Consider the following 27234-nt stretch of genomic DNA (forward strand, 5'->3'; position numbering starts at 1 on the left):
TACAGTATGTTAAATAATTAAAACCTGTGCAACTTTGATACAACTGCTTAACGTGCATGAGGCTGATGAATATTTGAAAAGCGCGCCTATAAATATGAAACATGATTGAGAATTTTAAATGTGCGTGTTAGCCTTTCATCCTCCGATGCACACGCACATCCGCCCTCACCAGTCTGATGTCCCGGGCGCCCACGATGGCCCCGAACTCGCTCAGGTCCCTCATCAGCCCGTTGAGGACGTCGGCGATGCGCTTTCGCTGGTTGCGGCTGGCATCCTGCATGTGGGAAAGCTCCGCCTCCAATGCCACCAGGTGCGTCTGCGGGGATAGTTATTATTATTTTTATTGTTACTATTAATGTATTTTTTTATATTTATTATAATTATTTGCCCTAAATTATTTACTAAAAAAATAGATATTATTATTAGATATTATTAAATATTATTATTATCATTGATGTATTTTTTATGTTTATTATAATTATTTGCCCTCAATTATTTACTAAATAATAATAATAATAAAATACACTGTTTCAAATATAGCTATAAACAATTGTATATTTATCATCACAGTCCCAACGCCTCATGTACAGCATTCCATGCATCTACTACTCTGCCTTGCTTCCGGTGGGAAACCCGACAAGAGATTAAAATAAGAGCAATCACTTCCTAGAAATGTGAACTGCCAAAGTTTACGACAGCTAAATAGAAAATCAATACGTTGAGCATGCAAGATAGCGAGTGATGTGAGAGGTTTGGCCGGCTTATACGCAGAGGCGGACATACTATGAGGCAAACACGGGCAATTGCTTGGGACCCCCAGATTTCCAGGGGCCCCTAAATGTCTCATGAAACTCATTATATTGCTGCCTTGAAATACAAGCGCAGTATGGTGCCAGCGAACTAAAAAAAAAAAGAGGCTTCAAGATGTTTATTGACACTTTTATATATATATATATATTTATTTTTTTAATGTATGACGTTGTGCATTTAAAACAACCACATAGCTTCACCTTTCAGCTTGCTAGCTTAATGCTAATGTTCATCTATTTTTCAGTGGTTTGACCCTTTCAGCAATTCACTGAAAACAAATAGTGCAGCAAAAATATACAACATAAACACTATAATCTTTATCCTCCACATAGAGCAACTAGTCAATGACGCATCACTATGAATCCCACTGGAGTTCTAGGCAGGAAATGCCCTTGCTGCAATATGATTGGCTGCTGCTGTTCTGGATAGGAATCATATAGCAAATTATCTTTCCCATTGAAATGAATGGAAATGTCATTAATCTGTTCTAGCCTATTGCAAAAAGACAAAATGGTTGTAACTGTAATGTGTATTTTCACGAGGATAAATAGTACTTTTTATTGCCCGTATTGTACAAGTGCATTACAAAAACATTCAGTAAGATCATATTTTGATATAATTAAAAATAATGAAACAGTTTATGTCAAACTGCATCATTTTGCATTGGCCACATGGATGCAGCATAAGGCGGAAAGACGGAAATATTCTCATTGAGATGTTATGGATCTCGCAGCCTCTTTGCAAGCCAATCATATTGCAGCAGGGCGTGTCCTGCCTAGAACTAATCTACAATTCATAATAGCATTGTCTCATAAAATAATATATATAATTAATATACTAATGTTATATTAAAATATAATATCCTAATATAATAATGATACCAATATGCAAGTGACTGCACGCAGCCTTGTTCCAATTGCATATACTTGATGAAATATGTAGGCTGCGCCGCCAATTCTCTCAGGACCAGATTACATGGAAATAAACAAATGATTTGACCCAACAAACAACAGCTCACGTGATGAAGGAGGCTGGCTGGAATAGGGTGTTTATCGCCTCACCGTGGCCATTCTACCTCCTTTTATTGATGGTGTGTCATTTAATCTGGAGCTGGGCATCAATTACGGCAGGATTAATGGATTTAAAAGGTTATTCTGTCATTTTTTTTACATCCCAAAGCATCATCATCATCCGTTTGAAGCAATGTTAACCAAACCCCTTAAAAGGCAGCATCATTCCAATTCATCTCCATCATGATTCTTTTTCTCAGGTTGCCCGCCCATTATCGCAACATGAGGACAAACTCAGCAGGTTGATAATTAACTGAAATTGAGAATATTGTATTAAAAAAAAGGGGGATTCATGGAAGTTGATGCAAGATTAGGAGGATGATGAATGAGGTGCGCGTCAGTGCGGATTGGAGGTGCAGCCGAGCGGCAGTGACACTGAGTGATGGCAAGGCCTCCTGCACCAGAAGACGTCCCGTGAGAACAAGATGGAGTCAGCGCGGGTGACAGCGGCAGGTGGAGATAGCGATGACGAGCACATTAATATTGCAGACAACAAAATGCGATTGTAAAAATGCTACACGATGGGTACAGAAGTGCGAGTAGGGTAATTTCAGGGGGGAATCCTAAATATGTGGAAATAATATTTTTTCAAAAATGTAAATAATTGGTATATTCCTAATATTTATATACAGTAAGCATGCAATATACATTTTCTACCTACATGAGGTGTAGAAGAACATAATTGGGGTAATTCAAAAAAAAATAAAAATGAAAAAAATACAGTATATATTTGGAAATTGAATATTTAAAAAAAAAAGTATCATGTTTTTATTGTTATACAAAAGTAAGATAATTTCTTTAAATACTTAAATAAGGTGCAAAAGGAGCTGAAGAGGGGTAACCCAAGCAGATAGTATAATAATAATAAAAAAGACACCTTAAATACCTACAAAACTTCAAAAATGTTTTTAAATTTTTTATTTATTTAAAAAAACATTTTTTTTTATTATGTGTTACTATTTTTATGTTTTTTTACATAAAGTATGCTACTTTTCTTAACTAAAAAGCAACTGGAAATTTTTAATATTTGGAAACAAATAAGTAATTGAATCAATTATATATGAGTGTAATATACTTAGCAGCTAAAACTTCTAGAAATGGGGGGGGGGTCATTTTAAATTAACATAGTATACATTTCTATGCAAAAAAAAAAAGAAGGTCAAATTTCTTAATATTTGAAGATGGAAATTTGTAAAATGTAGTATTTACATTGAACTCATTTGCTCCCCAAAACGTATAAATGCGTTCTATTTTAAATGTTTTAAGTGCCCCAAAGATTTATTTATATGCTTTTTTTATGCTAGAGCATACAGAAGGCTTTGATGCAACGGGTGAAGCAATGGTAATAATTACAAAAACAGCCAGCAGGTGGCAGCTAAGTATAAGAGATCAACAAGGGCCATGTTGCAAAAAGCTGTAAAAAGATTTGTGAATAATGATTAAACTTATACTTTTGTCCTGATGAAAGAAGAGACTCTAATTTTTCTTTTGGTAGGTTCCATGTTTTGATAGCAATAGAAAACAATATTGTGTGGGCATGGCAAAATCAATCAAAATCCAGTAAAACAGCCCGGGAGCGAAAGGGGGTTGCTTCAGTAAAAACGTCTGGGAGTGAATGTAAGAATTCTACATATATTATAGGCTACATTTTTTAATAATTAGAAATACATTTATTTTCTAAAATAGTGACAAATGTTTAAATAGACAAAGATGTCTAGCGTTTGGGCTCGCTTAAAGATGAAAAAGGACCAAATTGCATATCTATGCTGACCAAAATAGTGCAAAGTATATTTGATTTGAAAAACACTTCATATTGTGTCAAATATACGTACTCAATTAAAAAGTGCTTAACTAAGCCTCTAATTATTTCAATACCTTTGTTTTAATCGCGTCCCAGCACTAGTTTGGTCAAGTCAAATGGTAAAATATTACACACAGCATTTAGAGAATACCTTAAGAAAACGTTTCTGTGAGCATAATAGGTGAGAAAAGAAAATAGTGGGTCCATTAAGACGGGAGCTGTGCGGATGGTGATGTGGCCGTCAATGATATACAGTATGAATGTCACTTTGAATGGATATAAATGTAATGACTGACTCTTTATCACCCAACTGTGAGGCGAGGACATCCTTTGCAGAATGCATAAAAGGAGCTCCAACAGGTATTCAAAGGCTTGGTGTGAAATGTGAATAATAGCGAACGCTCAGTCAGGCCTGACCGGCTGTGACGCTTTCCCATCCATCAGCGTCTTCAAAACGCAGCAATGGCGTTCAAACCGAGCCGTCCCGTTGTGAGTTTTTCCCATTATTGGTGTCCTATTTAAGCCCTGATGGGATGAGAGCGACTATCACTGCTCATTACGCGGAAATAAAGGCAGAAAAGCCTCCTCTCGTGACAGCTGGGTATTGTTCATAATTGCGTTCGGCAAGCTGCGAAGAGATAAGCGGCGGAAAAGTCAAATTAAGAGCAGACTCATACTGCACTTTTGCAAATAAAACTTTTCCAGCAAGATGAATTGAGTTTCGGTGGTTTCATCTACGCCTCGCTGCACAACAGAATGACAGCCAATTTAAGAGTGGACGCATTTTTACAACAGCTCTTTGTGTGATATGGTGTCTCCACGCCACTGCAAAATACAAGCTAAATAAAAAACACATTACAGATGTGGGTTTATTTTTATTAAATAAGCAAAATGTCTTGATTGAGAATGAAAAATTTACAATATTTTCATTTAGGTATTTTATGTTTTTTTAAACCAATTAAAAAAAAAAAAACAACTATTTATATATATATATATATATATATATATATACATATATATAGTGTTTTTTACAACAGATCTTTGTGTGATATAGTATCTCCATGCCACTGCAAAATACAACCTAAATAATTAAATAATTTATTTTTATTAAATAACAAAAATGTTTTGATTGATAATGAAAAATTCATGATATTTTACGTTTTTTTACCAAATTTTTTATTTCTATATATTCTGTATTTTTTGCCTTTTTTTAAAATTTTAATTTTTTTTTTTATTCATTCTAATTATCTGTACTTCAGATTTTATTTATAAATTGCATTATATTTTCATGGGCTTCTTGAATTTTTTATTTTTATAAAATTATTGTTTTGTTTTTTTAATATTTATCATCTATATATGATTTTAATGACAATACCTTTTGGGCAGTTCAAGCGGAAATCACAATAACTATTTGTGATTAATTTTTCATATTACTATTTTTGAAAAATAGAAAAATTGAAAACACAATGTTCTGAACACCTGTTTCCAGGCCAGCTGACGTCATTTACAGTACTTCTTTAGACACCAATCTATTGGAGCGTCAAGCAACAGCGCCTCTACAGGTTGCAACCAAGTATTGCGCTTCCATCTAGTCTCAAATCACTTCAAGACCTCATTGGCTATCAATTCAACACATTGATCATTGATCCTCCCGCCCAGATATCCTTTCTTTTGGCTCCCTCAACTTGTGTAAGCGTAACTTTCAATGAATTTCCTCCCACTCACTGCGAGGTCAACGCGAAGATTCCACCCACCATTTTCTTGGCGAGCTCCTCAGCCAGCAGCTTGTTCTGCACGCTCTTCTCCTCCACCTCTACGCTCTTCTGGTCGTAGTTGACCGCCAGCTCCTCCAGGGCCTGCAGCACCTCCTTCACCTCCGCCTTGGAGCGCTCGTTCTCCGACTGGAGCCGGCACAATTCGGACTGCACCCTCTCGCCGTCGCCCCTGGACGACGCCAGGAACTGGCCGACACACACACACACATAAGTGTTGGTTAAAATTGCACTGGCGGTCAAACAGAAGCTTTGAAACAAACTTTTTATCTGGTGTTTTGGATTGTGCGGATTTTTAGGCTCTGCTATTTTGAAACGTATAGTTAAAGGCCTTTATTATTCACAAGGCATACCCGCTGGCGTTAATGATGCGTAATCAGAAGGTTTATCGTGTATCTGGCAAACTATGGCAAGGCTTATATGCAAACACAATCGCACGGCCATTTAACATTCCGCAAACAGACATTTGCCGTTGTTTGCTTGCAGCCCTGCAGAGAGGCCTTCGAATGAAAGCATATGCGGGTGCGTTTCGCTTCCCGGAAAGTAGTTTACTGCTTGTTTGTGCGGCCAAATGGATGGAAATTGAAGTTAATGTGGACGGTTTGTCAGCCTGAGCAGGGAGGAGTTGCAGCAGGCTGTGATTTTGTTGTCTGGCTGCAATGTTCATCAAAGCTGCGACAAATGAAGCGCTGCCATTTTGGAGACGTTGGGCGCTGTGTGTATTTATGTATGAGTTTATTTAAAGGGGACATCTACTCGCAAAAAGTTACAGTGAAGTTGGAGGATGAACTTAAATTGCACGATAACAAAGTTTTCATGGTTTCATGCCCATTTGAGCAACTTGCTGTTCTCTAATAAGGAGCTGAATGGCAAAGAAAAAAGTGCTTATTCTATGAATTGAGCAATAAATTTACAAGGACATCAATTCTATTAATTTCTGTCATTCTTCTAGACTCTCTTTATCTCTGCTGCCTTGAATACGACAAAAAACTATAAATGAAAATGAAACATTATAATACAAATATTTCAAATTATACAACTATTCATGTTGGACAGGGACCAGTCCAGTCTTTGAAGAGTAAAAATCCGCAAATAATTAACGGCCAATTAAAATTACAAACACTTGGGGATGAGTATTTTTTTTTTGTTCTTTGTTTTTTATTTTTCTAAGGTTTATGGACGTTTTTCCAGTATTTTCTTTTTTATTTATATACCGTATGTATATATATTTTTTTCTGTCAAAAAATAGATGTTCCACAAAACAGGAAAAAAAATCAAAAAGAAAAAAAAAATCCCCAAACGACCAAAAAATATTCAGGAAAAACAAGAAAACATTTTTTTACATAACAAAAGTAGAACATATTTCTGACAAACATAAAAAATAGAAAGAAAAAAATACAAAAAAAAACAAGGAAAAAATAGTCCATGAAATTAAAAAAAAAACGAATAATTTGAACAACAAAAACAAAAAAAATAAAAACAAAACTCTGAAAAAAATCCTAGAAAAAAAAACTTTTTTAATGAATGCAATAGGCAGTATGTAATGCAAAACGCTGATTAGCATCCAATATATGTTTTCCACAAAAAAATGGGGGGCGGACAAAAAAAAATAAAAAATAAGAAATGTCAAAGCATTTTTTGAAATACTAGAAATATTTGGAACAATGTTTGGATGCCAAACTGCATGTATGTGGGGGTGGGGGCTGTCTGTATATGTATTGTTAGTGAAGGATAACAGTATATAGTTGATGAGTAAAATTGTTTTTCTTCATCAGTTGTCTCATTTTGTGATGCCCTTCCAGTTTGGGGTGCAAAAATGTTTTTCGTTTGAGCCACACTAAAAGTTTGTAGCAGTGGAAAAAATATGACCGAGGCAGGGTAACTTCCTTCTGCACTCCCGCCCTACTAATACACAACAACGGGGCAAATTTACATAATAATTGACATTCCTCCGCAAATGACATTAGAGACAAAATGCCTAATATGTCTGTAACAAGCCTTCAAGGGAACATTCATCCAAACTTTTGATAGGAGTGAGTATTTTCCTTTGTTTTACCTCCTCTTGCTTCAGCATGTCCTCCTTCAGCTTCTCCACCATCTGACTTTGGTAGTCAATCTCAGCATCCTTCAGTGGGAGAGACACAGAACGCATCAATATTATTTCACACTGTTTTGTATAATCAATGCACATTATTGATATGAGATATTTGCAACGCATCTACAGGATCATTGAAAATAAACACCCATTGGACACTTTATTAGGTACACCTAATGACCATATTAATGCAATATGTTTTATTGATGTGGATAGAATTTCCAGTGATGATACTGCATCATGCTGAGAGCTACTGCGGCTCTCACTATGACGCACATGTGCTATTTTTATTTTGAATTAATGTCAAATCATGTTTTTTGCATTTTTTTCCTCTTTTTCTTCCGGGTATGATATGCAAACGTTTTTAAGGTTCTAAATCTTTCACTCTTAATACTCATTATATTCCCCTTACTCCATTAAATTCCTCTTATTCTTACTGATTAACATGAATAATGCACACGCACTTCTTCATATGTGCATAGTATGAAAGTCATTACTGCAGCCGACGGTGCGTAATCGTACTGCCCGATTGGTCACCTTGTCATCCAGCTGCTTGTAGAGCTTCCGGATCTCCTCCTCGTACTTGTGACGCTCCTCCTCGGAGATGTGCACCACGATGGAGGAGGTCAGGGAGCACGGGCTGCATATGTCCAGCACCGGCTTGTCGGAGTCCGGCGGCAGCTCCACCTCGTCCTCGTCCTCGTCCTCGTCCTCGGAGCCTCCTCCAACCTCACCTGGAGGGATGAAAGAAGGAATGTTTATTAGTCTGTGGAGGAATGATGGTTCTACAGCAGAAAAGTGGACAGTAGAAGCACACAATAGTAACCAAATCAAATAATAATAATCATTTAAAAAAACTTCACAAATATTAATGTATAATTTTTACAATATGAAGGAATGAGCAGCAGTGTATGTTGTAACCACAGCCATGATGTAATTAAAAATATTTTTTGATTTTCTTGACTTACACTTATTTTAATTTGGATGTTTTTATGTTTTAGTTCAAATTATTTTTTATTATTTTTACATTTTGGAAAATTTTAAATGAAAAAAAAACCCAATTATTTAAATTTTTTAAATTTGATTAATCTAATTTAGGTTTCAGTTTATTTAGTTCTACAATACAGGGGAAAATTGGTTACATAGGTTTTATATTTAGATTATAATTAGTTGGTTATAAAATAATTGTACGAAAATATTTTTTTGTTTTCAATTTTGAAAATGATTTTCTAGTATTTATATTTTGAAGAAAATATATATATATTTCTGAAGATACACACACATGCTTAGTTTTAATTAGACATTTTCCATTTACATATTTTTTATAATTATTTCTATTAATATTTTCTAGAATCAGCATAATTTTTAGTCGTTTTTTTTTTAGATTTGTGTGTGTGTGTGTTATATTTTAGTCATTTACAAATGAGTTATACAAATATTTGAGGCGGATTTCTCTTTACATGTAAAATATCTTTGTTGGAATTAAAGACAATCAATATCTAGGAAAATAAACAATAGAAATAAATAAATAAATGCATTAGGGGTGTGAATCTCTCTAGTCTAAATAAAAGCCAATTCAATATGCATCTCGATACTTGGGGTGCAATAGAAAAGGACGGTTTATTTGAACGATTCGGTTCGATTCAGCAGAATTACGTTCCGATTCGATATTGTATGGCTGAGTTCAAGAGGGTATGATGCAATGAGTTTCATGTTGTCATTTTACTCTATGTTCTTTATTTTTCAACTGACACTGAGGCTTACATTCAATTGTTCAGCAGTCACATAATTAGCCCTAATGTCACATTGGTGTTGTCTTCCTGAGAAACGGCCCATCAGAGTCTCCATTTCCATTAGGAGGCTCTAATGGCTTCTTTTTTTGTATATCCTTCCCTCTTCTCTCTCTCATTATTGTTCTTTTGGCCACCTTTTAAGCAGCCCTTAGCTGTGGCCTCCTTCTTTCGAGGCATTTGATTGATATCCAATGTGGCCGATCGATGCGGGAGTCGCCGCGTGAGATGCGCTCAGAGCGATCGATAGCGATGACAATACACCTCGGGTGACACCTGTCGCCGACCGGTTCCCGCTGTCCGCTGAAAGGTGGCATCATCAATAAAGAGGTGACAGGTCGACGGGTGATTTTTTTTTTTTTTAGCAAAGCGCTTGAGGATGGAGGTCAAAAGTAGACACAGATGACGTTTATGTGGGGAGGAGCCAAACACTGTCAAAATGATCCATTACAGAAATTAAAAGTGTACCTATTCTGGAAGGGACATGTAGGAATAGGATGTACAAAAAGATGCAGTAGGTTCTGTGATTTATTACCTCCGCCAAGGAAAGGTAATGTTCTCTGTGCCTTTTTTTTTTTTTCATTAACAATATAGCCCTGACGGTATGTCAACATACTTTTTTCTTTTACTTGAGTATTGCAAATGTCGTAATTGTCGGCATTTCAGCCTACACTCTAATAAAATGATTTAGCCTCGACAAAGGTCTGACAACTTATTTGAACAAACAATATTACTTTGGATGAAATAGCTTTTCCTCTTCAGTAAATTATTATCAAGTACTGCTTACTTTTGATATCTGTTATCATAAGGACACATTTTTAAGTTGGCAACTCAAAAAAATGCGTTACAACAACTGACTTTTCCACTTTGAAGTAGGCTAAGTTACTTTAGCTTTGAAGTATATGCTAGGCTACTTTAGTTTCTTGTCTTAATTACGAGTGAGAGAGCTTTTCCTCTTCAGTAAAAGATTATCACGTACTGCTTACTTTTAATATTGTCAGATCTCGCTAACCCTGTGATCATAATAACACATTTTTAAGTAGGCAACTCGGCTAAGCTACTTTAGCTTTAAAGTAGCCTATATGCTAAGCTACTTTAGCTTCTTGTCTTACACGAGAGTGATATCTTTACGCTTTGTCACGTAACTTTCTCCAAACAAGTAATCAAACTAGCACTACAGTTGTAATTAAAATGATTCCATTAAGTTACACCGCCGGACACATGCGCTTCTACGTACAAGTAAAGACCGCGTTCCAAACACGGAAGCACATTACCACACCATAAAGAGCTGCCCTCCACTGCCTGCGGGGGGCAGTAGTAAACAAACTCTTACGTAAACAGCAGACACTTTTTAGTAATGGTGCGACCCTCACGCATGTGTTTTAATGTAAAACTAACAAATAATAAAAGAATACAATATAAAGAGTAATAATGGAAATGTTTTTTACTCAAGGCCCCCCATGCCCCCTTGCTTTTACTCTCTCCTCTCCTTACTTAGGACACCTCCATGCCGATGGGACAAGGGATGCAAATTAGTCGGCTATCATCGCATACATATTTACACTTGTAAACGTTCATTAATATGTTTTGTCCCATTTTTAAAAAATACACCAATAAATTAAATGAACTGAAAATGGAAAATCCCCCGATTCCTAACATTATAGTAATCATATAGCCACTACGCAAATACAAACAGAAAGGGAAATCTGGTATTTACATGATGAAAGGCATTGTGGGAGTATTCAAATCATCAAAATGGAGTCAAAGTTGAGAAAAATTAAGTTATCAAGCTAAGTTTATTAAGTTATGACAACTTGAATTATGTTTTCAGCCGACCAACAGGGAATTTTGAGTGTGCATGACAGGCTAAATCAAGTTGATATAATTACCATCAAGTGGTGTTAACAGATCCTCCGAGTTTTTAGATTGTAGAAGAACTCCACAAACAATTGTCCTAATTAATGTAAGTGCAATTTTTGGCCACTCTCCCCATGTCTGACTAGCACGATAGAAAATGGATGGCTGTGCCATGAAATTGACTGGCAACCAGTCTCGGGTCGACCCAATTTTTCTCAGCCAAAGTCACCTGGGACGCACTCCAGACAAGAGCTGTAGACAAGGAATTTGGCATGTCCTTGGCACTTCCTAAAAACTTTCACGAGTTACGTTCAAATACTCACAAACAGCATCGACGCACACGCCAGCTGTATTGATGACGGTGTACAATTAATTTAGCGCTGATTATTTCTCATTGGCAGTGATTAAAGATGCGACGTGCGCAGCAGCTGGAGCGTAGAAAGAAGGCACGGGATTGATTGAACAATCTGGATGTGGAGCCAACCTAACTACCACGGAAGACTTCCGCACAGTCATTGATTTTAAGTCAACAGTGTGTGCGCGAGGGTGTAAATAAATAACATTGTGAGTTTGACTGTGTGTGCGTGCGTGCGGTGCGTGGGGGAAATGTAACGTATGACTTTTCTGTAGCGGCGATTGACCTCTACAACTCTGTGAAGCATAAACATATCATTAATAAGATGTAAGAATGCAACCTTACAAGCATGGTAGGGTTCACTCCTGTCGCAAGCTCACTATAATTGAAAGAGTCCGCAGTAAAGTGCTTGATAGGGGATGCATTCTTGTTGTTTTTTTTATGACAGGCACTCTAATCAATTTCCTTTAGCACTGTCTTTATGCTTTATGCAGTGCTTAGCAAATTTACTAGACCAGCCGTCGTAAAAGAAAGAATCCAGTTTCATGGAGTGCTTTAATGTGTATCCTTTTAGTTTTACAAATTGCAGTGGCGCCTTGAAAAATCACCCCCCAAATTTTTTTTTTTTTAAATTCGGAATTAATAAAATGTACATTAAATGGAATTAATCAGTTTTGTCAGACTTTCTTCTTCACTAAATACTGTATAAAATTGCCCTTTTGTGGGTGTCAAACACACCTGAAAACACACCAATTTTTGTTAGCGTGTGCATCCTGGTGAGAATGTACGTACTTTAGGGGTCCTGAAAATCTCCCAAAAATTCCTTCACTAGCCCCACTGGAAAATCAGCCTGTGACGCGTTTCACTAATCAGCACAAAATTGGATAGAGATAGATGTACATTAGTGTCTCAAGGGCCCGTGCACAAAATGGAGTCGGCCATTTTGTTTGAAGCAGCCATTTTGGACTCATATGTGTAAGATAAGGGCGATTTGGTGTGCAACGGTGACTCACAATCAAACACAGAAAAGCAAACAATAAACATATAAATAAATAAAAAATAAGAATTAAATAATAATAATAATAATAATAATAAAAAAGGCAATTGGCAAGCTCCTACTAGTAAATTTGCCCAAGTGAGTCCCAATCGGAAGCAGGTGTCCTCGTCAAATGTGCCATACTAAATTGCTAATGTTTTTTTGCCTATGTGAACTAAAGTAGGCGGAGTTTTTACGTCAAAGTTCGATTAAATTTAGAAAAACGAGTAGGGGCTGTGTAGGTGTTAGAAGCAGTAGTTAAGGATCACTTACAAGTTTGGTCAGTCTAGTTGAGTTAATGTTACTAAATGACATAGGTCCCTGAGAGAGAACAGCTGGTGATTGGTGGAGAACCAGGAAGTGAAGGTAAGAACTGCATATTCAATTACAGTATAACATTACAGCATAATATTAGACACACACTAAAATGCTGGGTTGTTTTCCTAATCAGTCGCTGCTGTGGCTTTTGAGCAGATTGGGTTTTGTTGTGTACTGAAGTTGAAGTAAATTTAATGTAACATTCTTGGAAATAAAATGGCCCACTCACACAAAATAGGTGGGTTGCAGTGATGGATAAATGAAGCTTCATGAAGCACTTGTGATATTTTTTGACTTGTCTAAATGACGCGCTTGGTTTAAAGATGCAGTAAAAATGTAGTCAATTTCCATTGCACTAGCCTTTATCTTAAAACCAAGAGGAAGACCTAGAGGAGTAAAAAAATATATATATATCGCAAGTGCTTCATGAAGCTTCATTTTCTCATCTCTAGTGGGTTTCATCGAGAAGGCATCTGGTGTCAAAACTGTGCCGAACATATCATGTGAGTGACTTATTGCGGCAACCCCTCAGAAGGAAATTGTTTCTTCTTTGGTAACAAAATTAGTAATCCTTTAAAAAAAAAAAAAATAATTAAAATTTTTTAACCACAGCAACCTGGTGACCCATTTCTTGTTAGCCTTAACTTATCATTATGCTTATGCTTAACATGCTGGGCCAAAACCTCAGCCCAATGCGTTGGGTATAAATAACCCAGCATTTGGACCCAATGCTGAGTTAGCGATTTTACCCAATTTTGGCTACTTTAGACCCGACAGTCTTAAGACTGCAATATATTTGTCCATATAGTGACCAGCCTCAAGGCCAAGATAATCCCAGAGGAACATGAAGTGAACGGAACTATACATCATTGTACATTATCGCACGGGCAGACATTTTCCAGCCTTTTGCATTATAGGAGAAATGTGATGATTTTTATGTGATAGAAGTCCAGCATTACCGTTCCTCCAGCAGCTCAACTCAGTCTCAAGTCTGTGCACGGTCTCCTTCAGCGACCTGTTCTTCTCCTTCTCCTTCTCATACTTCCTCTTCCACTGCTCGGCGGTGAGCTCAAGGTTCACTGTCACCGTGTTTCGGATGGTTTTTGCCCTAATTGGACGGACGGATGGTGTTAAAAAAAAAAAATGAGAGAGAAGGGGATGGAGGAGGGGGGAGAGCAGAAGATCAGAAGCGAACAGAAGAGCAAGGCTATTCCATCTTGAGCCGTTCAATTAAAATGAGCATGCATGGCTTTAATTAGCATGCAAATTGGCTTTCCGCCCGTCGTGTTTGACGGTGCATGCCGGGTAGGGGGGAGGCAGACCGAGAGAACAAAAAAAAAAAAAGAAAAGTTGGCCGTGAGAATGTTTAACAGAGCCTGTTCAACGTTCCCTCATTAATAAACAACTAGTCAATAAGGGAGAAAATACGAGACACTTAAAGGGGAATTAACTCATTCACTGCCATAAATTCTTCTTTTTTTTTTTAAGAATAGGGGCGACAAGCAATTATTTTTTTATTGTAATTAATCACATGACTTAACTAGTTAACTAATGATTAATCGATTTTTTTTATATCTGTTCTAAATGTACAATTAAAAAAAATGTAGGTTTTCATAATCTTGTTAACAAAATAGAAAAAAAAATTAACTAATAGAAATAGTTCAAATGAATTTTGGACGTTTATAGCCGTCAATGGCAGTGAATGAGTTAATATGGAATATTGACTTTTTAAAGTTGGTCTACAAAGAGTTGGGTCTTCGCAGTGCCAGGCCAGCCGTCAAGTGTGAAATTAAACAACCAAGTAAATCTTTTCTTCTCTTTCTGTGTCAACACGCCGATTCAAATGTTGCCAGATTGTGACGCAACAATGGAGATAGATTAGATTTGAGTTTCACCACTCACGATTTGACAGCTAGGCTGGGTGAAGACACACCATTTCCAAGCTATGTTCTGGCATATTTTCAGCATTAGCTTCCAGTAAGCGACATACTCAAAAGTTTGTCAAAGCTTTCAACATGGTGTTCTGTGTTTACCATGCCTGCCACACAATTGGCAAATATAAGACAGTGACTTGATGATGAAGTGCTGCATCCACGAATGAAAATACAAATTATATTCTACTTTGTGTTTACAGCGGCTTGCTTTTACTTTCAGACTCTGGACTGCTTGAGAAGCTGTAATTTAGTCAACTTGTTTTAAAACCCTAACTCCGCCCCCAATCGTCATGGTAACAAAAGCCGCATTCTGGATTGGCTTAGAATTTGAATTATTTGCTCATTTTTGACTGAAGGTCAGAGAACTTTTATTAAGACAGCAATTTAGGGGGGAAAGGTCTAAGGGGGTTGAAAAAAGGAGGCTGGCTACACTGCTTTAAACATTTCTCACCACGCAATAAATATCGCACATACCCATTAAATTAATGACGGGGGAGCAGCGGTAGATGAGAGTGCAAGTCTTGGAAGAGAGTTTCTGCATGTGAAGCCAATTTTAAGATTTGGGACTTGGTTGAAACTTAAGAAAGACTTGAACTAACTTTGACTAGATATTCATGAGGTTCGACGTGACTCAGACTTTAATAGTCAATTCCTCAAGAGTTTAGTCGTGAAGCCTCTTTTAACAACCTGAGCCACGTTGCAATGATCAGCAATCCAAAAGCTTTGGCGGCAATCACACGCTAGCGGCATGTCAAACGGGCGGCCAAGCGAGACACGGCGGCCAAGTTGCTCGCTGTTTGTTACCTTTGGCCGAACATGAGCGTGGACTTGGTCTCGACGTCGTTGTAGCTGGAGGGGGAGCAGCAGATGAACATGGTGGTGCGACAGTTGCCCCCCAGCGAGTCTTGTAAGATGCGCGTCATTTTGCTGTCACGGTACGGTACGTGGGACTTCTGCACAGACGGGAGGGAATAGAGAGGATTGCGCTTAAGAGAGCCAAAGCGACTTTTGTGCCAACCTTCCATTCATTTTGTGCAGATTTTTTTTTAGGGTCTTATTGTAATCGTTGTTCATTAAATTTGCCTGAAATGTCAAAGCGACAAAATATGACACATTTTTACCACATAGTACCCACTGAAAAACAATGATTATACCACAAAGTCATGCAATTCTTTAAGTTGATGATTGCCAACCACTGTACTGTAAGATCTTTTCACACTTCATCATCTCGTATTTATGCATGACAAATGCGGGGTCTTTGCTCATCTACTCAAGCTTATAAAACGATAATGCATGTCAAGATTAAACCATTTAAGGTTATGGTTAAGTTAGGACTGTGCAATTAATCGAAATTGAATTACAATTTCAATTATTGCACTCCACAAATACAAAATCAGCATAATCGTAAAAAAAAAAAGGATTATTAATACAAATTTCTGAGTTGTTTAAATTTATACCTTTGCACCTTTTTTTTTTTTTAAATAATTAATTAAATTTAAAAAAAATCATCCAAAAGGAACTTGCTTAATTATAGTGTTTCTAAGAATTTTGTCTTGTTTTTTTACGTTTAAACATTTTCTTGTTTTGTGCACAAGCTGCACTCCAAATTCGTTTTTGCCAACATAAATAAATATATATTATTATAAATATATATTATTATAAATTCTGTTTGGTCCAAAAGGAACTTACATAATTATAGTGTTTCTTTTCTTTTCTTTTTTTTAAATTGGTCTTAATATTTTTAAATGCTTCAAACATTTTCTTGTTCTGTACCAAAAAAATAAATAATCATTTGAATAATAGTGATTTCAATTATTGCCAAAATAATCGTGATTATTATTTTTTCTATAATCGAGCAGGTTATAGTAGCATATTTTAGTAACTTAAAACTGCTGAACCCAGAAAATTGAATTTCGAATCGCTAACTGCCACCTGTGGCCCAAATAAATGAAACTACAAACCCTCTTATTCACGTACATAAATACGCGGGAAATTCAAACCCGGATCCAGCCTGAAAACTATTGGCGCGAGGCTTGCAGGAGTACCCATTGTGAACAGCTAAGGTGTTAGTCTACGAATTAGAAAATGTTTGTAAAGACATTTAGTGCTTTAATTGTTACCTAGAGCAACTTTAAACTGAAGCCAAAATGGATGCGAGGCTTCATTGTTGGGGTGTTGAACCACGCGAGAAAGAAACAATATACAAATAATTCAAGTAAACGTAGCTCAATTTTCGTAAAAGAAAGCGTCCCCCAGTCATACCGTTCCTTCGGCCAAAGCCGCGATGACGTTGCCGAGGGCCGACAAAGACCTGTTGATGTTCTTGGCCTCGTCCAGCACGGCTCCCTCGGCGCCCGTCTTGCTGACCTAACACAAATAGTCATATTTGATTGTCAAATATTGCCCACCTAGGTATCATAATTAATTTCACGGGTTGCATGGTTTCATATATATTTCAGAAAAAAAGTAATTGTAAGATCTTTGTTTATTTTCCATTTAAAACTAAGGACTCTAGTGCCACAACAAGGTTAATTGGCCAGTAAACATTTTAATAACAAAATGTCAAGCAGCTTTTCCGTGTTTCTGCAGGACATTTTCTATTTATCTTTAATTGGGAAAGAAATATCTCATTATGCCACATTGGATACACTTAATGAGAGGCTTCTTTTTTTTTGCCAGATAACGAGGCAGACCGGCAGCTTCCTGTAAATGTAGTCCAATTAATTAATATTTACATCTGATGAAAAGACCCGCTCGCTCGTTCATTCCCAGAGGCAACCTAAAGGTGCAGCGTCAGCGCTGATTTCCTACATGGGGGCTTGTATGACTACTTTACGAGCAGAAAGAAGATTTTTTTTTTTAAGGGTTTGAAAAAATCCAATTCCCCTCCGAAAAGGAGTCGTTTTGTCTCCAACAGAGAAACCGATTGGATTGCTAAAAGACTGAACATGATATTGCATCACAGGGAGGCATTAGCAGCCCCTCGCTAAAAATAAGAGACAGTCAGTCCTGGGCGTATGTGTGAGAGCAAAGAAGAAATGTTGTCATTCGTAATCCTTTTGACAGCGCCGCTGCAAAGTCTCGGCTTTCTCGAGGTTGAAGTTCAGAGATGTTTTTCATCTGTGTGTCGATGTCAGAACATACAAAACGAGGCAACATCTTGTGAAAAAAAACATGTTTTCTCATTTGCACTTAGATAGAAAATACAGAAAATGGTAAGTAAGCCAGTAAGCGAGTCATTTAAAAAAATATCAAACAATTTATATTGGGGGAATTATTCATTGAGTCTCTACTGAATTTGTAAGTTTGCCCGCTTATGAATTTTTTATGGTTGTTTATTGGTTGTGGTAATAGACACGCAACATGCATGTCATGAAATGCTGTGCATTTTATTGAGTGAACTGAGTGAACTTTGATCATCTACAACTAAACCAAAATTCTGCCTCCAACTGATTAGCTGGTGCCAATGTGGCAAAAAGCTATGCGCAATCCCCCAGTTACCAATTTTCCTGTTCTTAACTAATCATGTGTGCAAACAAAGGCAAGACTCAAATCTGTCAAATCATGTCAGGGAAGACTTGGTGGGAAAGTGAAGACTATTGAAGTCAATTGTGGCTTTAGTTGGTAACAAACACTCTAAAAACAATTGAGTCAAAAAAGAACCCAACTGTGGGTCAAAAATGGACCGATCCTCTACTTGGGTCTATTTGACCCAACTTTGAGTCAAGAAATGGGTATTTTAGTGTAAAACAACTCATAAATATTGGATAGGTCGTTTACTTGGGTCAAAAAAATTGGGTTATTTTGTATTGAAAGTTGGGTCAAATTGACCCATAAAGTGGATCGGTCCATTTTTTATCCATAATTGGGTTAATTTAGACCCAACTGTTTTTAGAGTGTAAAAGGCACATGTACATAAAACACAATAGACAATGTTTTTAGTCTGCTAGCTTAATGCTAATGCCAACATAGTACTACTGTGTATCCATCCATTTTCCGTATCTCTTATAGTCATATTCCAAAAATGTCAATATATATTCTACATGTTTTTTTAACACATAAGAAAAAAAATAGATAATAAAAATACTTGTGAGCTGAGCGTCAATAAAAAGTATCCATATGCCTGCCAGATAGCGCCGTGGTCAGACGAGACCAAAGTTGAAATGGCATCAACTCGACCCACTGTGCTAGGAGAATTAATTTTGTTTTGGGGCCAATGAATTGAATGTGTATTCTAAAATATTGGATGAAAAGATGGGTCATGGATGAGTCTTCCAACATGAAAATGACCCAAAACTTAGCATTACGCATATTGAGGTCATGGAGTAATCACAACAATCTCCAGATCTTAACTAAATGAAAAATCTTTTGTTGTGGGAGCTGAAGATCAACCCGATAGTCACTTCCGCCATTTTACATGTGTCCCGTGTAACACGTCCACACGTCCTACCTTCTCACTCCCGGCCAGGTCCACCAGGTAGAGCTTCCCAGTGAGCTTCTGCTCCGTCTCCACGTTCTCCTGCTTGATGCTGATGAGGAAGATGCTGTGACTGCGCGAACTGTGCTCATTCATGTCTGAGGAACGACACCAGTTGACCGTCACGTCTTTTCACGGCTTTTCACGGCTTTAATTCAACAACAATGGGACAAGTACAACTCACTTGTGACGGCGACGTGGCGGTTGACCTTGCCCTCGTCTATCACGTCCATCACCTCGTCTGGACTGGTGACAAAGCGTTCAGTGCAACCCTTGGGGAAGAATGGGTTCATAAGAAAACACACAAATGGAATAAACCGTGCAGGATAGAAATGTCTGAAGAGGACTTTTTGAAGGTAAATAAGTGGAATATTCTTCCGTGGCCAAGTCAGGTCTCAGCCTAAAATGTTTCTTACTAATTGAAGAGAGAAACAAAAGCAGCTAGAGACCAAATAAAAAAGGAAGGGTAGACATTTTGAAGGCAAAGAAGAATATTCCTGAATACAAGACATTGACTTAGAAGTGCAGAAGTCACAACTGAAAGCAGCAAGAACTGCAAACAAGCTGCATGTGAAGACTTTTTGAAGGCAATAAGGAAATAGCCAAGTCAGTGATTTAATCTCAAGCCACAGAGCATGATTTCCATATTAAGTGAAGACTTTCTGAAGGCAAAGGAGAGGAATCTTCAATGGCCAAGGCAGTGACAATGAAGACACAAGTGAAGGCAGCACAAGCTGCAAATAATCACCAAAATGAGGACTTTTGAAGGCAGAGAAGTGGAATATCCTTCATGGCACATATTGAAAACAAGTGAAGGCCACAAGACCTTCAGATCAACTTGGATATAAATTTTGTTTAACTATGTTGTCCACTTTTTGGAAGACAAGAGCAACAATTGAAAATATTTTGAAGCCAAATAATTTGAATATTTTTCAGTTAATTCCCTTATACACAAATGAAGGGACCAACTGAGGATTGTTTGAAGGCCTCTCACCTCCCTAGTGGCCAAGCAAGTGACCTAATCCTAACCCAGTGTAGTATGTTTTCACTCACTGACGACAACGTGAAGACAATAAAGGGCACACGCTTTTAAATTAAGGCTTTTTGAAGGCAATAAGGAAATAGCCAAGTAAGTGACATCAACAGAGCATGGTTTTCAAATTAAGTGAAGAGTGAAGACTTTGTGAAGGCAGAAAAGTGGAATCTTCAATGGCCAAGACAGTGACACTGAAGATGAAGAAGTGAAGGCAGCATGAGCTACAAACAATCAGCAAAATGAGGACTTTTGAAGGTTTGAAGGCAGAGAAGTGGAATATCCTTCATGGCAAGTCATTTGCCTTATTTTAATCAAATAGATGTTTTCACACATTGAAAACAAGTGAAAGCCACAAGACCCCCAAATAAACAGCAATTGAAGACTTTTTGAAGTCAAACAAGTGGGATATAAGTTATTTAACTATGTTGTCCACTAACGGAAGACAAGAGCGAAGACAGTAAGAGCAACAATTGAAAATATTTTGAAGCCAAAAAAAAATGAATATCTTCCGTTAATTCCCTTATACACAAATAAAGGCAGCAATTGAAGACTTTTTGAAGGCAAATACATCAGAATATGAATTTTTATACAAGACAGTACTGTACACCTGCGTGATAAAGAGAGTAACAACCACATTTGAGTGAGTGGAGGATGACTCACCTTCACATAAGGGACTCTGTATTTGTCTTCGTGCACTGACAGATTGGTTTTGGTCACTGCAGGAAAGTGGAGCGAGTGAGTGCAAGGTCATTGGATTGCATTCTTCTCGCATGCATGCACACAGAGCGAACAAAATGTTAGGCATACCTATAGCGTGAATTCAAATGTCTACAATTATGGTTGTTGATTGCTTTGTGCTGCCTCATAGCGAGTCTGATTCAGAGTGTGGTCTTGTTAGAGGGAGTGTGGCTTTCCTTATTAACTTTTTTTGTGGAGGGGCAAATCACAAGAGGTTAAGTAGAGTCGCTGTGCTCATTTCCACACATTCCTGGCTCACATTCCTTACTCGTGATTACCATTTCACAGCACAATGATGCTCGCATCAGCCTGTGTTTGTGTGATGATTGTTAATCCGTCATTTGGGTGCCACTTCTTTTTATAATCTGCTCCTCCGTATCCTGATTGGGCTTTCTGTCCAAGAATGAGTCTGTCTGGGTCTCCGTCAGATGGAAATAAAGTGCAGTGATGCCTTGAGGTTCTTTCGTCTGTCCATCCAAGCATCCTTTTTTCTTTTTTCTTTTTTTTACAGCGCTCGACCTGATTGTGGACGAGACGACTTTTGGCCAAAGAAGTGGGGTACCAGTGGATTGATAATCAGTCACCAGTCCCGGTGGATCCCCTTCTCTAGCCAAAAGCCAACCGGGATTGGCTCAAGCTCACAAGTGTATAGAAAATGGATGACAGAATGTTTAGCTTCTATTTCATCCTGACTGTAGTTACAGTTGTTCTCTATAGGTTTGGCACATTTTTTTGAAACTGAAATTACATTTTCGCAACTGCAAGCTCATTTGGCCAATCAGATACATTTGTGCACAAATCAGTTTATTAGCAAAAGCACATATCCATCCCAAAACTGGTCACAAATGCTTCACTCTAAGTTAATTTCCTAAACAAAGAGTCGGTACTGTCACAACTGCAAAGATCCTTCTCAATTGCTTTGGCTCATGGGTATTTACTTAGTGTTTTTGCCAAACAGAACTTGGATGATTTTGCTCAACACCACGGATCATCTGCAAAAGCTCATATCTCTCTCAAAACAGATTACCTATGTGTCAAAATCTAATTTCTATGTCATACAAGTAGTCTGTGCCCCCACCATTCATTGTCCCTTTGGCATTGCGTGAGCACTGCAAGTCAAAATGATTGAGCAGAGGTGCCGCTAACAAAATACAATAAAACATAAGACATTTTGGCAATTTAATGAGAGCAATGAGGAACGCCATTTAGTTGACACCAATTGTAAGGTGGTTTTGGGATTTGTGAGAATGTCATTTCAGTTTCAAGAAATGTGCCAAACCTATGGAGAAAAATTGTAATAAAGGTTTTATGATGAAAAAAAAAAAGTTTTCCTTTCAATGGTTAAAAACAAAATCTCCACACACCATCTAGCAGGTCCCGAATCTTATCCATGTAGATCTCAAAGTAGGATACCTGCAAGTGTAAACACACACAAAAAATGCAAGTGATACATGCACATTGATGCCGGATTCATCTGTTCTGCCATGGCCTTATCCTCGAGCGTAACAAATACTGGGGGGGATTACAGCACACTAAACATGGTGATTTATTGATGCTTGGCTGACTACCCCGCATTTGGATTATTACATCACAGGTCCGAGCACGTATTTGTCCTGTTCGTGTGACGAAGCAAGAACCAACCTTGATGTGGAATTCCAGATTCTCGTCCAAAGCAAATATGTGTTCGAAAATGTCTTCCGCGATCCGGGGGATGATGCCCATCCCCTGGGGGTCGTGAAGGTTTCCCTGTAAGAGATGAGATGAGATGTGAGTGAAGAGGAGGTGGTAGAAGGTGTGGGGGGGGGGGGGGTCCTTTGAATGGCTTCCCATAGGGACTGGGAAAAGTGGTTCCCCACAGAGTGCTGGAAAAACGAGATGTGATGGAAGCGGCAATACAGTCGGCTTTAGTCATTAAGAAATATTCTGCTTCTATTTGCCGCTCCGAGGGATTTAAGTTTTGAATTATTGATGAGCTTGCTACTGTACCTCCATAGTGTGAGTCTTTCCCGAGGCCGTCTGGCCGTAGGCGAAGATGGTCCCGTTGTATCCGTCCAGGACATCTGAGAGAGGGAAATCAGAGGCGCGGGAAAGTGGGAAAACTGTACAAGTGTGACTTCAGTTCATAGAACATTTAAGGATTCATTAAGGGACTAGTTTTGCTTTTTCTTGTGCTTTCAGGATTTTTTGGGCCCAAATGGAGGACCCGGATGATGTTTTTGAAAAGCATCAACGGATTAACACAGTATGTGTGGCTTTGTTCCGAGAAGCCAAAATGTAATGAGGTCCTACACATGTTACAACATGATCTGATGAGATTGGAACGCGCTAAATAGGATTTTTTTTTTTTTTTCATATTGTTGTTCAAATCTGGCCCAAATCCGGATTAAGCCTGGTTTGATATTACACAGCATCTGACCCTTCATAAACAAGGAATACACAGCAGCTGACCCTGCAGACCTAACGGATATCCTTGACAATACTTGATAAAAACAGGTCACGTGGTGTTAAACAAGGTTTCCCCGAATGACCTCCAGCTCGTATACAGCAGTGAAAACCAGTGAAAAACTGCCTGCCTAAAACTTATACAAAATAGCAATTAGCAACACGCAGTGCCGAACTTCAAACCGCTTCTAATAAATCCCAGTGGTAACAGCCTAACAAGAGTCAAAGAAGAAGATGAAGAAGCTTGTCACCTTGAACTGCGTCGTCACCTCACCTAAGACTAATCAGATCTTTTCTCAGTAGACATTTTTCTCTTTCATCATATCTCCTCTTTCATCATCTATTGAGTTAAAAATCAATAGATCTTTTTTATCCAGTTTCCTGAATCTTACTTGAAATATGGATTTGGAAAATGTGGTATGTTTAAAAAATTGCACTATAACTTGCTTCATCGCTGTATGGTTATATGCTCGGTGATGAAAATCTAGCTCCACTGTAATTTAATGTTAACGATTTCAGTCCAGTTGAGGCAAAAGTCTTTGGAACGTCATTAAGTAAAACACGGATTATAACTGAAAGGGGGGGGGGGGGGGGGGGGGGTGTATCGAATTCTATCATCATCCAACTATTTATTGCTGATTTTCACACTGAGCAACAACTCTAGTTCCTCCATTTCTTATTGGGTGGCGAAACTACAACAACTAATAGTGAACAAACTAACCAACAAACTGACTGACTGACTGACTAACTGACTAAAGTGGATATTATTTAAACAAGACCCTTAAAGAAATGCAAAGATCTTACTCGCCTGCCACTTCTTAGGCACTACCGTGCGCTAAATCCTTTATCTCACGTCGTCTGACTTTTATGCTCAAGTTGTGTTTGCCTTTGCATTCTATCTTCCCCGAAACGCCGTAGAATTAATGTAACTTGACAAATCAATCCCTTCCACACTCTGTCTGCTTTAAACGGAGCGCCCCACTTGATGCGAGCGTGGCAGAAAAATATGAGCCTGAAGGTGGAAAATTTAAAGAGAGATGCAGGTTGTTGGGAGAAAGTGACGGATGAAAAGACTGTCATGGATAATAGCTGACTGTGATCAACGCTGTGTGCTTTTTGAAACGCGCGTGTCGCTGGAATTGTTTTTTCTCACATCCGTTTGGAAGAAGCTGTTCATTCCCGCAGCCAGTGAGTGAATGGATTCTGCAACTCAGCGGAGTGCAGAGCTCTGCCAAGGCAGAGCAGCCATAATGATGTGAATTACAATACTATATATATTGGTCCACTGCAGACCTGGAGGCAATCATGTAATTGCGCTAACATGATTGTTTACTCTGCTGATGTCTTTCAACTCCGTCAGTGGACGGAGGAGCTATAATGTAAACAGAGACGGAAGAAGGCTGTAGATAAATAATTAACTAACATGCAGACTAACTGGCAAAGTGACTAACAAACAAAAACAAACTGACTTAGTCACTAACAAACTAACTATTGACTGGATTAGCTCAGACTATGGATTGACTAATTGACTGACAAGCGAACTATCCTAGCCAAACTGACTAACAAAATGGCTGGTCAACCGATGAACTGACTGACCAACTGGCTGATTGGTTGGCTAATTAGTATGCACTACTTATTGACTAACCTACAAACTAAGTAGATAGCTAATTAACTAAGTGAGTTGACCAACTAAGTGGCTGAGTGACTGGCTGACTAACAAAATGTCTGATGACTGATGGACAGACTAACTGACTGACTGGTTGGCTAAGTACTGACTAAACAAAATGACAGAGTGACTAACAAATTGGCTGAATATTAGGTGGGTTGAAAAAATGCCTCGGATTGAGGATTCACTAAAAAAATGACGGATTGATTGCCTAACTAATATGCATACTTAGTAGCTAATTTACTAACTGACTGACAGAGAAACTGACCGACTGACCAACTAATAAACTGAGTGTTTTACTGACTGTTGACTATCTAACAAAGTGGCTGACTAGCTAAATAACAGATTGACTTGCTAGCTATCAGATTGACTGATTAGCTAACTAACAGATTGACTTGCTAGCTATCAGATTGACTGATTAGCTAATGAAGACGGTCTTCTGCCCAGATTTTGTCATAACTGTTTTAATTTCCTTATTTTCTCAGTAGAGCTTTGTTCTGCGGATGTATCTTTGTGAGTGTTATCGCAATTTCTGCCAGGTGCAGTCATGACTGAAAAACCTCCTCTATTCCTCAAATGGGCCATTGTCTGTGTTTGAATGATGTCCTTGAGTTTTATCTCATGTCCGGTCAACTCCGGTTGAACTGTTTACTGGAAACTGTGTGGTACCGCCTTTCAAGATAGTATAAGAATATTGTAAGTCCTCTGTAATCTTCGCACTTGTGAGAGGCTGCAGCCATTGTCTGTAACTCACTTGTGCCCGGAATATTCTGTAGAAATAAAAGCTTCGAAGGAACTTTTCATCGATCTCCAGCCTGTATCCAGATAACTAACATTCTCACTACCCGAAAGAAAACGAACACGCGGAGGAAAAGATCTATTCCACAACACTAACTACCAGTGACTAATAAACTGATTGACTTACTATCTCACTAACAAACTGACAGACTGATTACCAAACAAACTGACTAACAATAATAACCAAATAACTAACCAAACTCACCGACCAATAATGTAGCCAAATCACCCAAAACTGGTTGACAAACTGATTAACCAACCAACTTACTGAGTGACTAACTGCAAACAAAACATTACCGCCTCCATGTCTCTTAAAACCACTCCCAATTATTTCCAAATCCAGATCCTTGGGGGCTGAGCCATCCCAGAGAAGAATCAAGTGGTTTGGGGACTCACCTTTGACAATGTGCTTGGCACAAGTGTTGTAGACCTGCTCCTGGGTGGCATTTGTGGGGAACACCTGGTCAAACACATAGCACCTCCCCTGTAAAAGACAGACACGCCGTTTTTGTTATATTTCCAAAAGAAAAGGTCGCCCCATCATCAGCCATCATCAATAAAAGATGTTTCAATAAAAGTTGACAGCTTATAAATATTGCCTCTGTGCCCACTAGACATGCTTTATGGAGGATGTATCCTGTGGCGTCCTGTCGACACACACTGCGCTTGTGTGTCTTTTTTTCCTTTATCGCTGCGAATTGTGAGTCCACACAGAGCGAGAAGGCATGGAGGTGAAGCCATTACAGGCAGCAGTCAAGGACTTGACCAGCCAAGTCAGGCGAGGACGACAAATCGTGTCGGGAGGAGGGGGAACGCATGCAGCCAAACAAACTACAGACATGAGCTGCAGGAAGAAACCAAAATGGGTCTCTTGTCAGACCAAAGCCACTAAAGGAATAGTGCTTCCATTTCCTTTCAACCAGTTGAGCTCCCCCCACCAATTTAGTTATTAAACATTCTGAAAGGCCAAAGAATTTGACCTTTAAAGATAAAACAATACAACATACAGTACACACTTAGAAGAACCATCTGTAGTGTACTGACCCGGACATAAATCTGCTTCAGTCAGTGCTTAACTCATTCACTCCCAGCCATTTTTACTGAAGCAGCCCCCTTCGCTCCCAGCTGTTTTACTGGATTTTGACAGATTTTGCAAGGTCCACAGAATATTCTGTTCTACTGCTATAAAAACATGGAACCTACCAAAAGAAAAGGGAGCCCTCAAGTTACGGCAGAGTT

The 27234-nt window shown here is 38.2% G+C and overlaps 1 protein-coding gene across 3 annotated transcripts in view; it reads right to left on the reverse strand.

Annotated features, from left to right (window-relative positions):
- The window catches only part of LOC144056298 (kinesin heavy chain-like), an 89815-nt gene that overhangs the window by 38953 nt on the left and 23628 nt on the right, over positions 1–27234 (reverse strand). For 2 of the 3 annotated variants that reach the window (XM_077572946.1, XM_077572945.1), the window contains exons 2-15: positions 26392–26479; positions 23076–23149; positions 22731–22835; positions 22454–22502; positions 21012–21067; positions 19500–19587; positions 19289–19413; positions 17101–17205; positions 15643–15791; positions 13864–14012; positions 8086–8282; positions 7510–7578; positions 5436–5642; positions 170–316 (exon numbers count right to left, since the gene is read on the reverse strand). In XM_077572946.1, coding sequence (XP_077429072.1) covers positions 170–316; positions 5436–5642; positions 7510–7578; positions 8086–8282; positions 13864–14012; positions 15643–15791; positions 17101–17205; positions 19289–19413; positions 19500–19587; positions 21012–21067; positions 22454–22502; positions 22731–22835; positions 23076–23149; positions 26392–26479 — 1608 coding nt within the window. Of the gene's footprint in view, positions 1–169; positions 317–5435; positions 5643–7509; positions 7579–8085; positions 8283–13863; positions 14013–15642; positions 15792–17100; positions 17206–19288; positions 19414–19499; positions 19588–21011; positions 21068–21158; positions 21235–22453; positions 22503–22730; positions 22836–23075; positions 23150–26391; positions 26480–27234 lie in introns of those variants that run through there. The other variant, XM_077572947.1, reaches the window with a different exon arrangement.

Source organism: Vanacampus margaritifer, chromosome 8, assembly GCF_051991255.1.
Source record: "Vanacampus margaritifer isolate UIUO_Vmar chromosome 8, RoL_Vmar_1.0, whole genome shotgun sequence".
Classification (NCBI taxonomy): Eukaryota; Metazoa; Chordata; class Actinopteri; order Syngnathiformes; family Syngnathidae; genus Vanacampus; species Vanacampus margaritifer.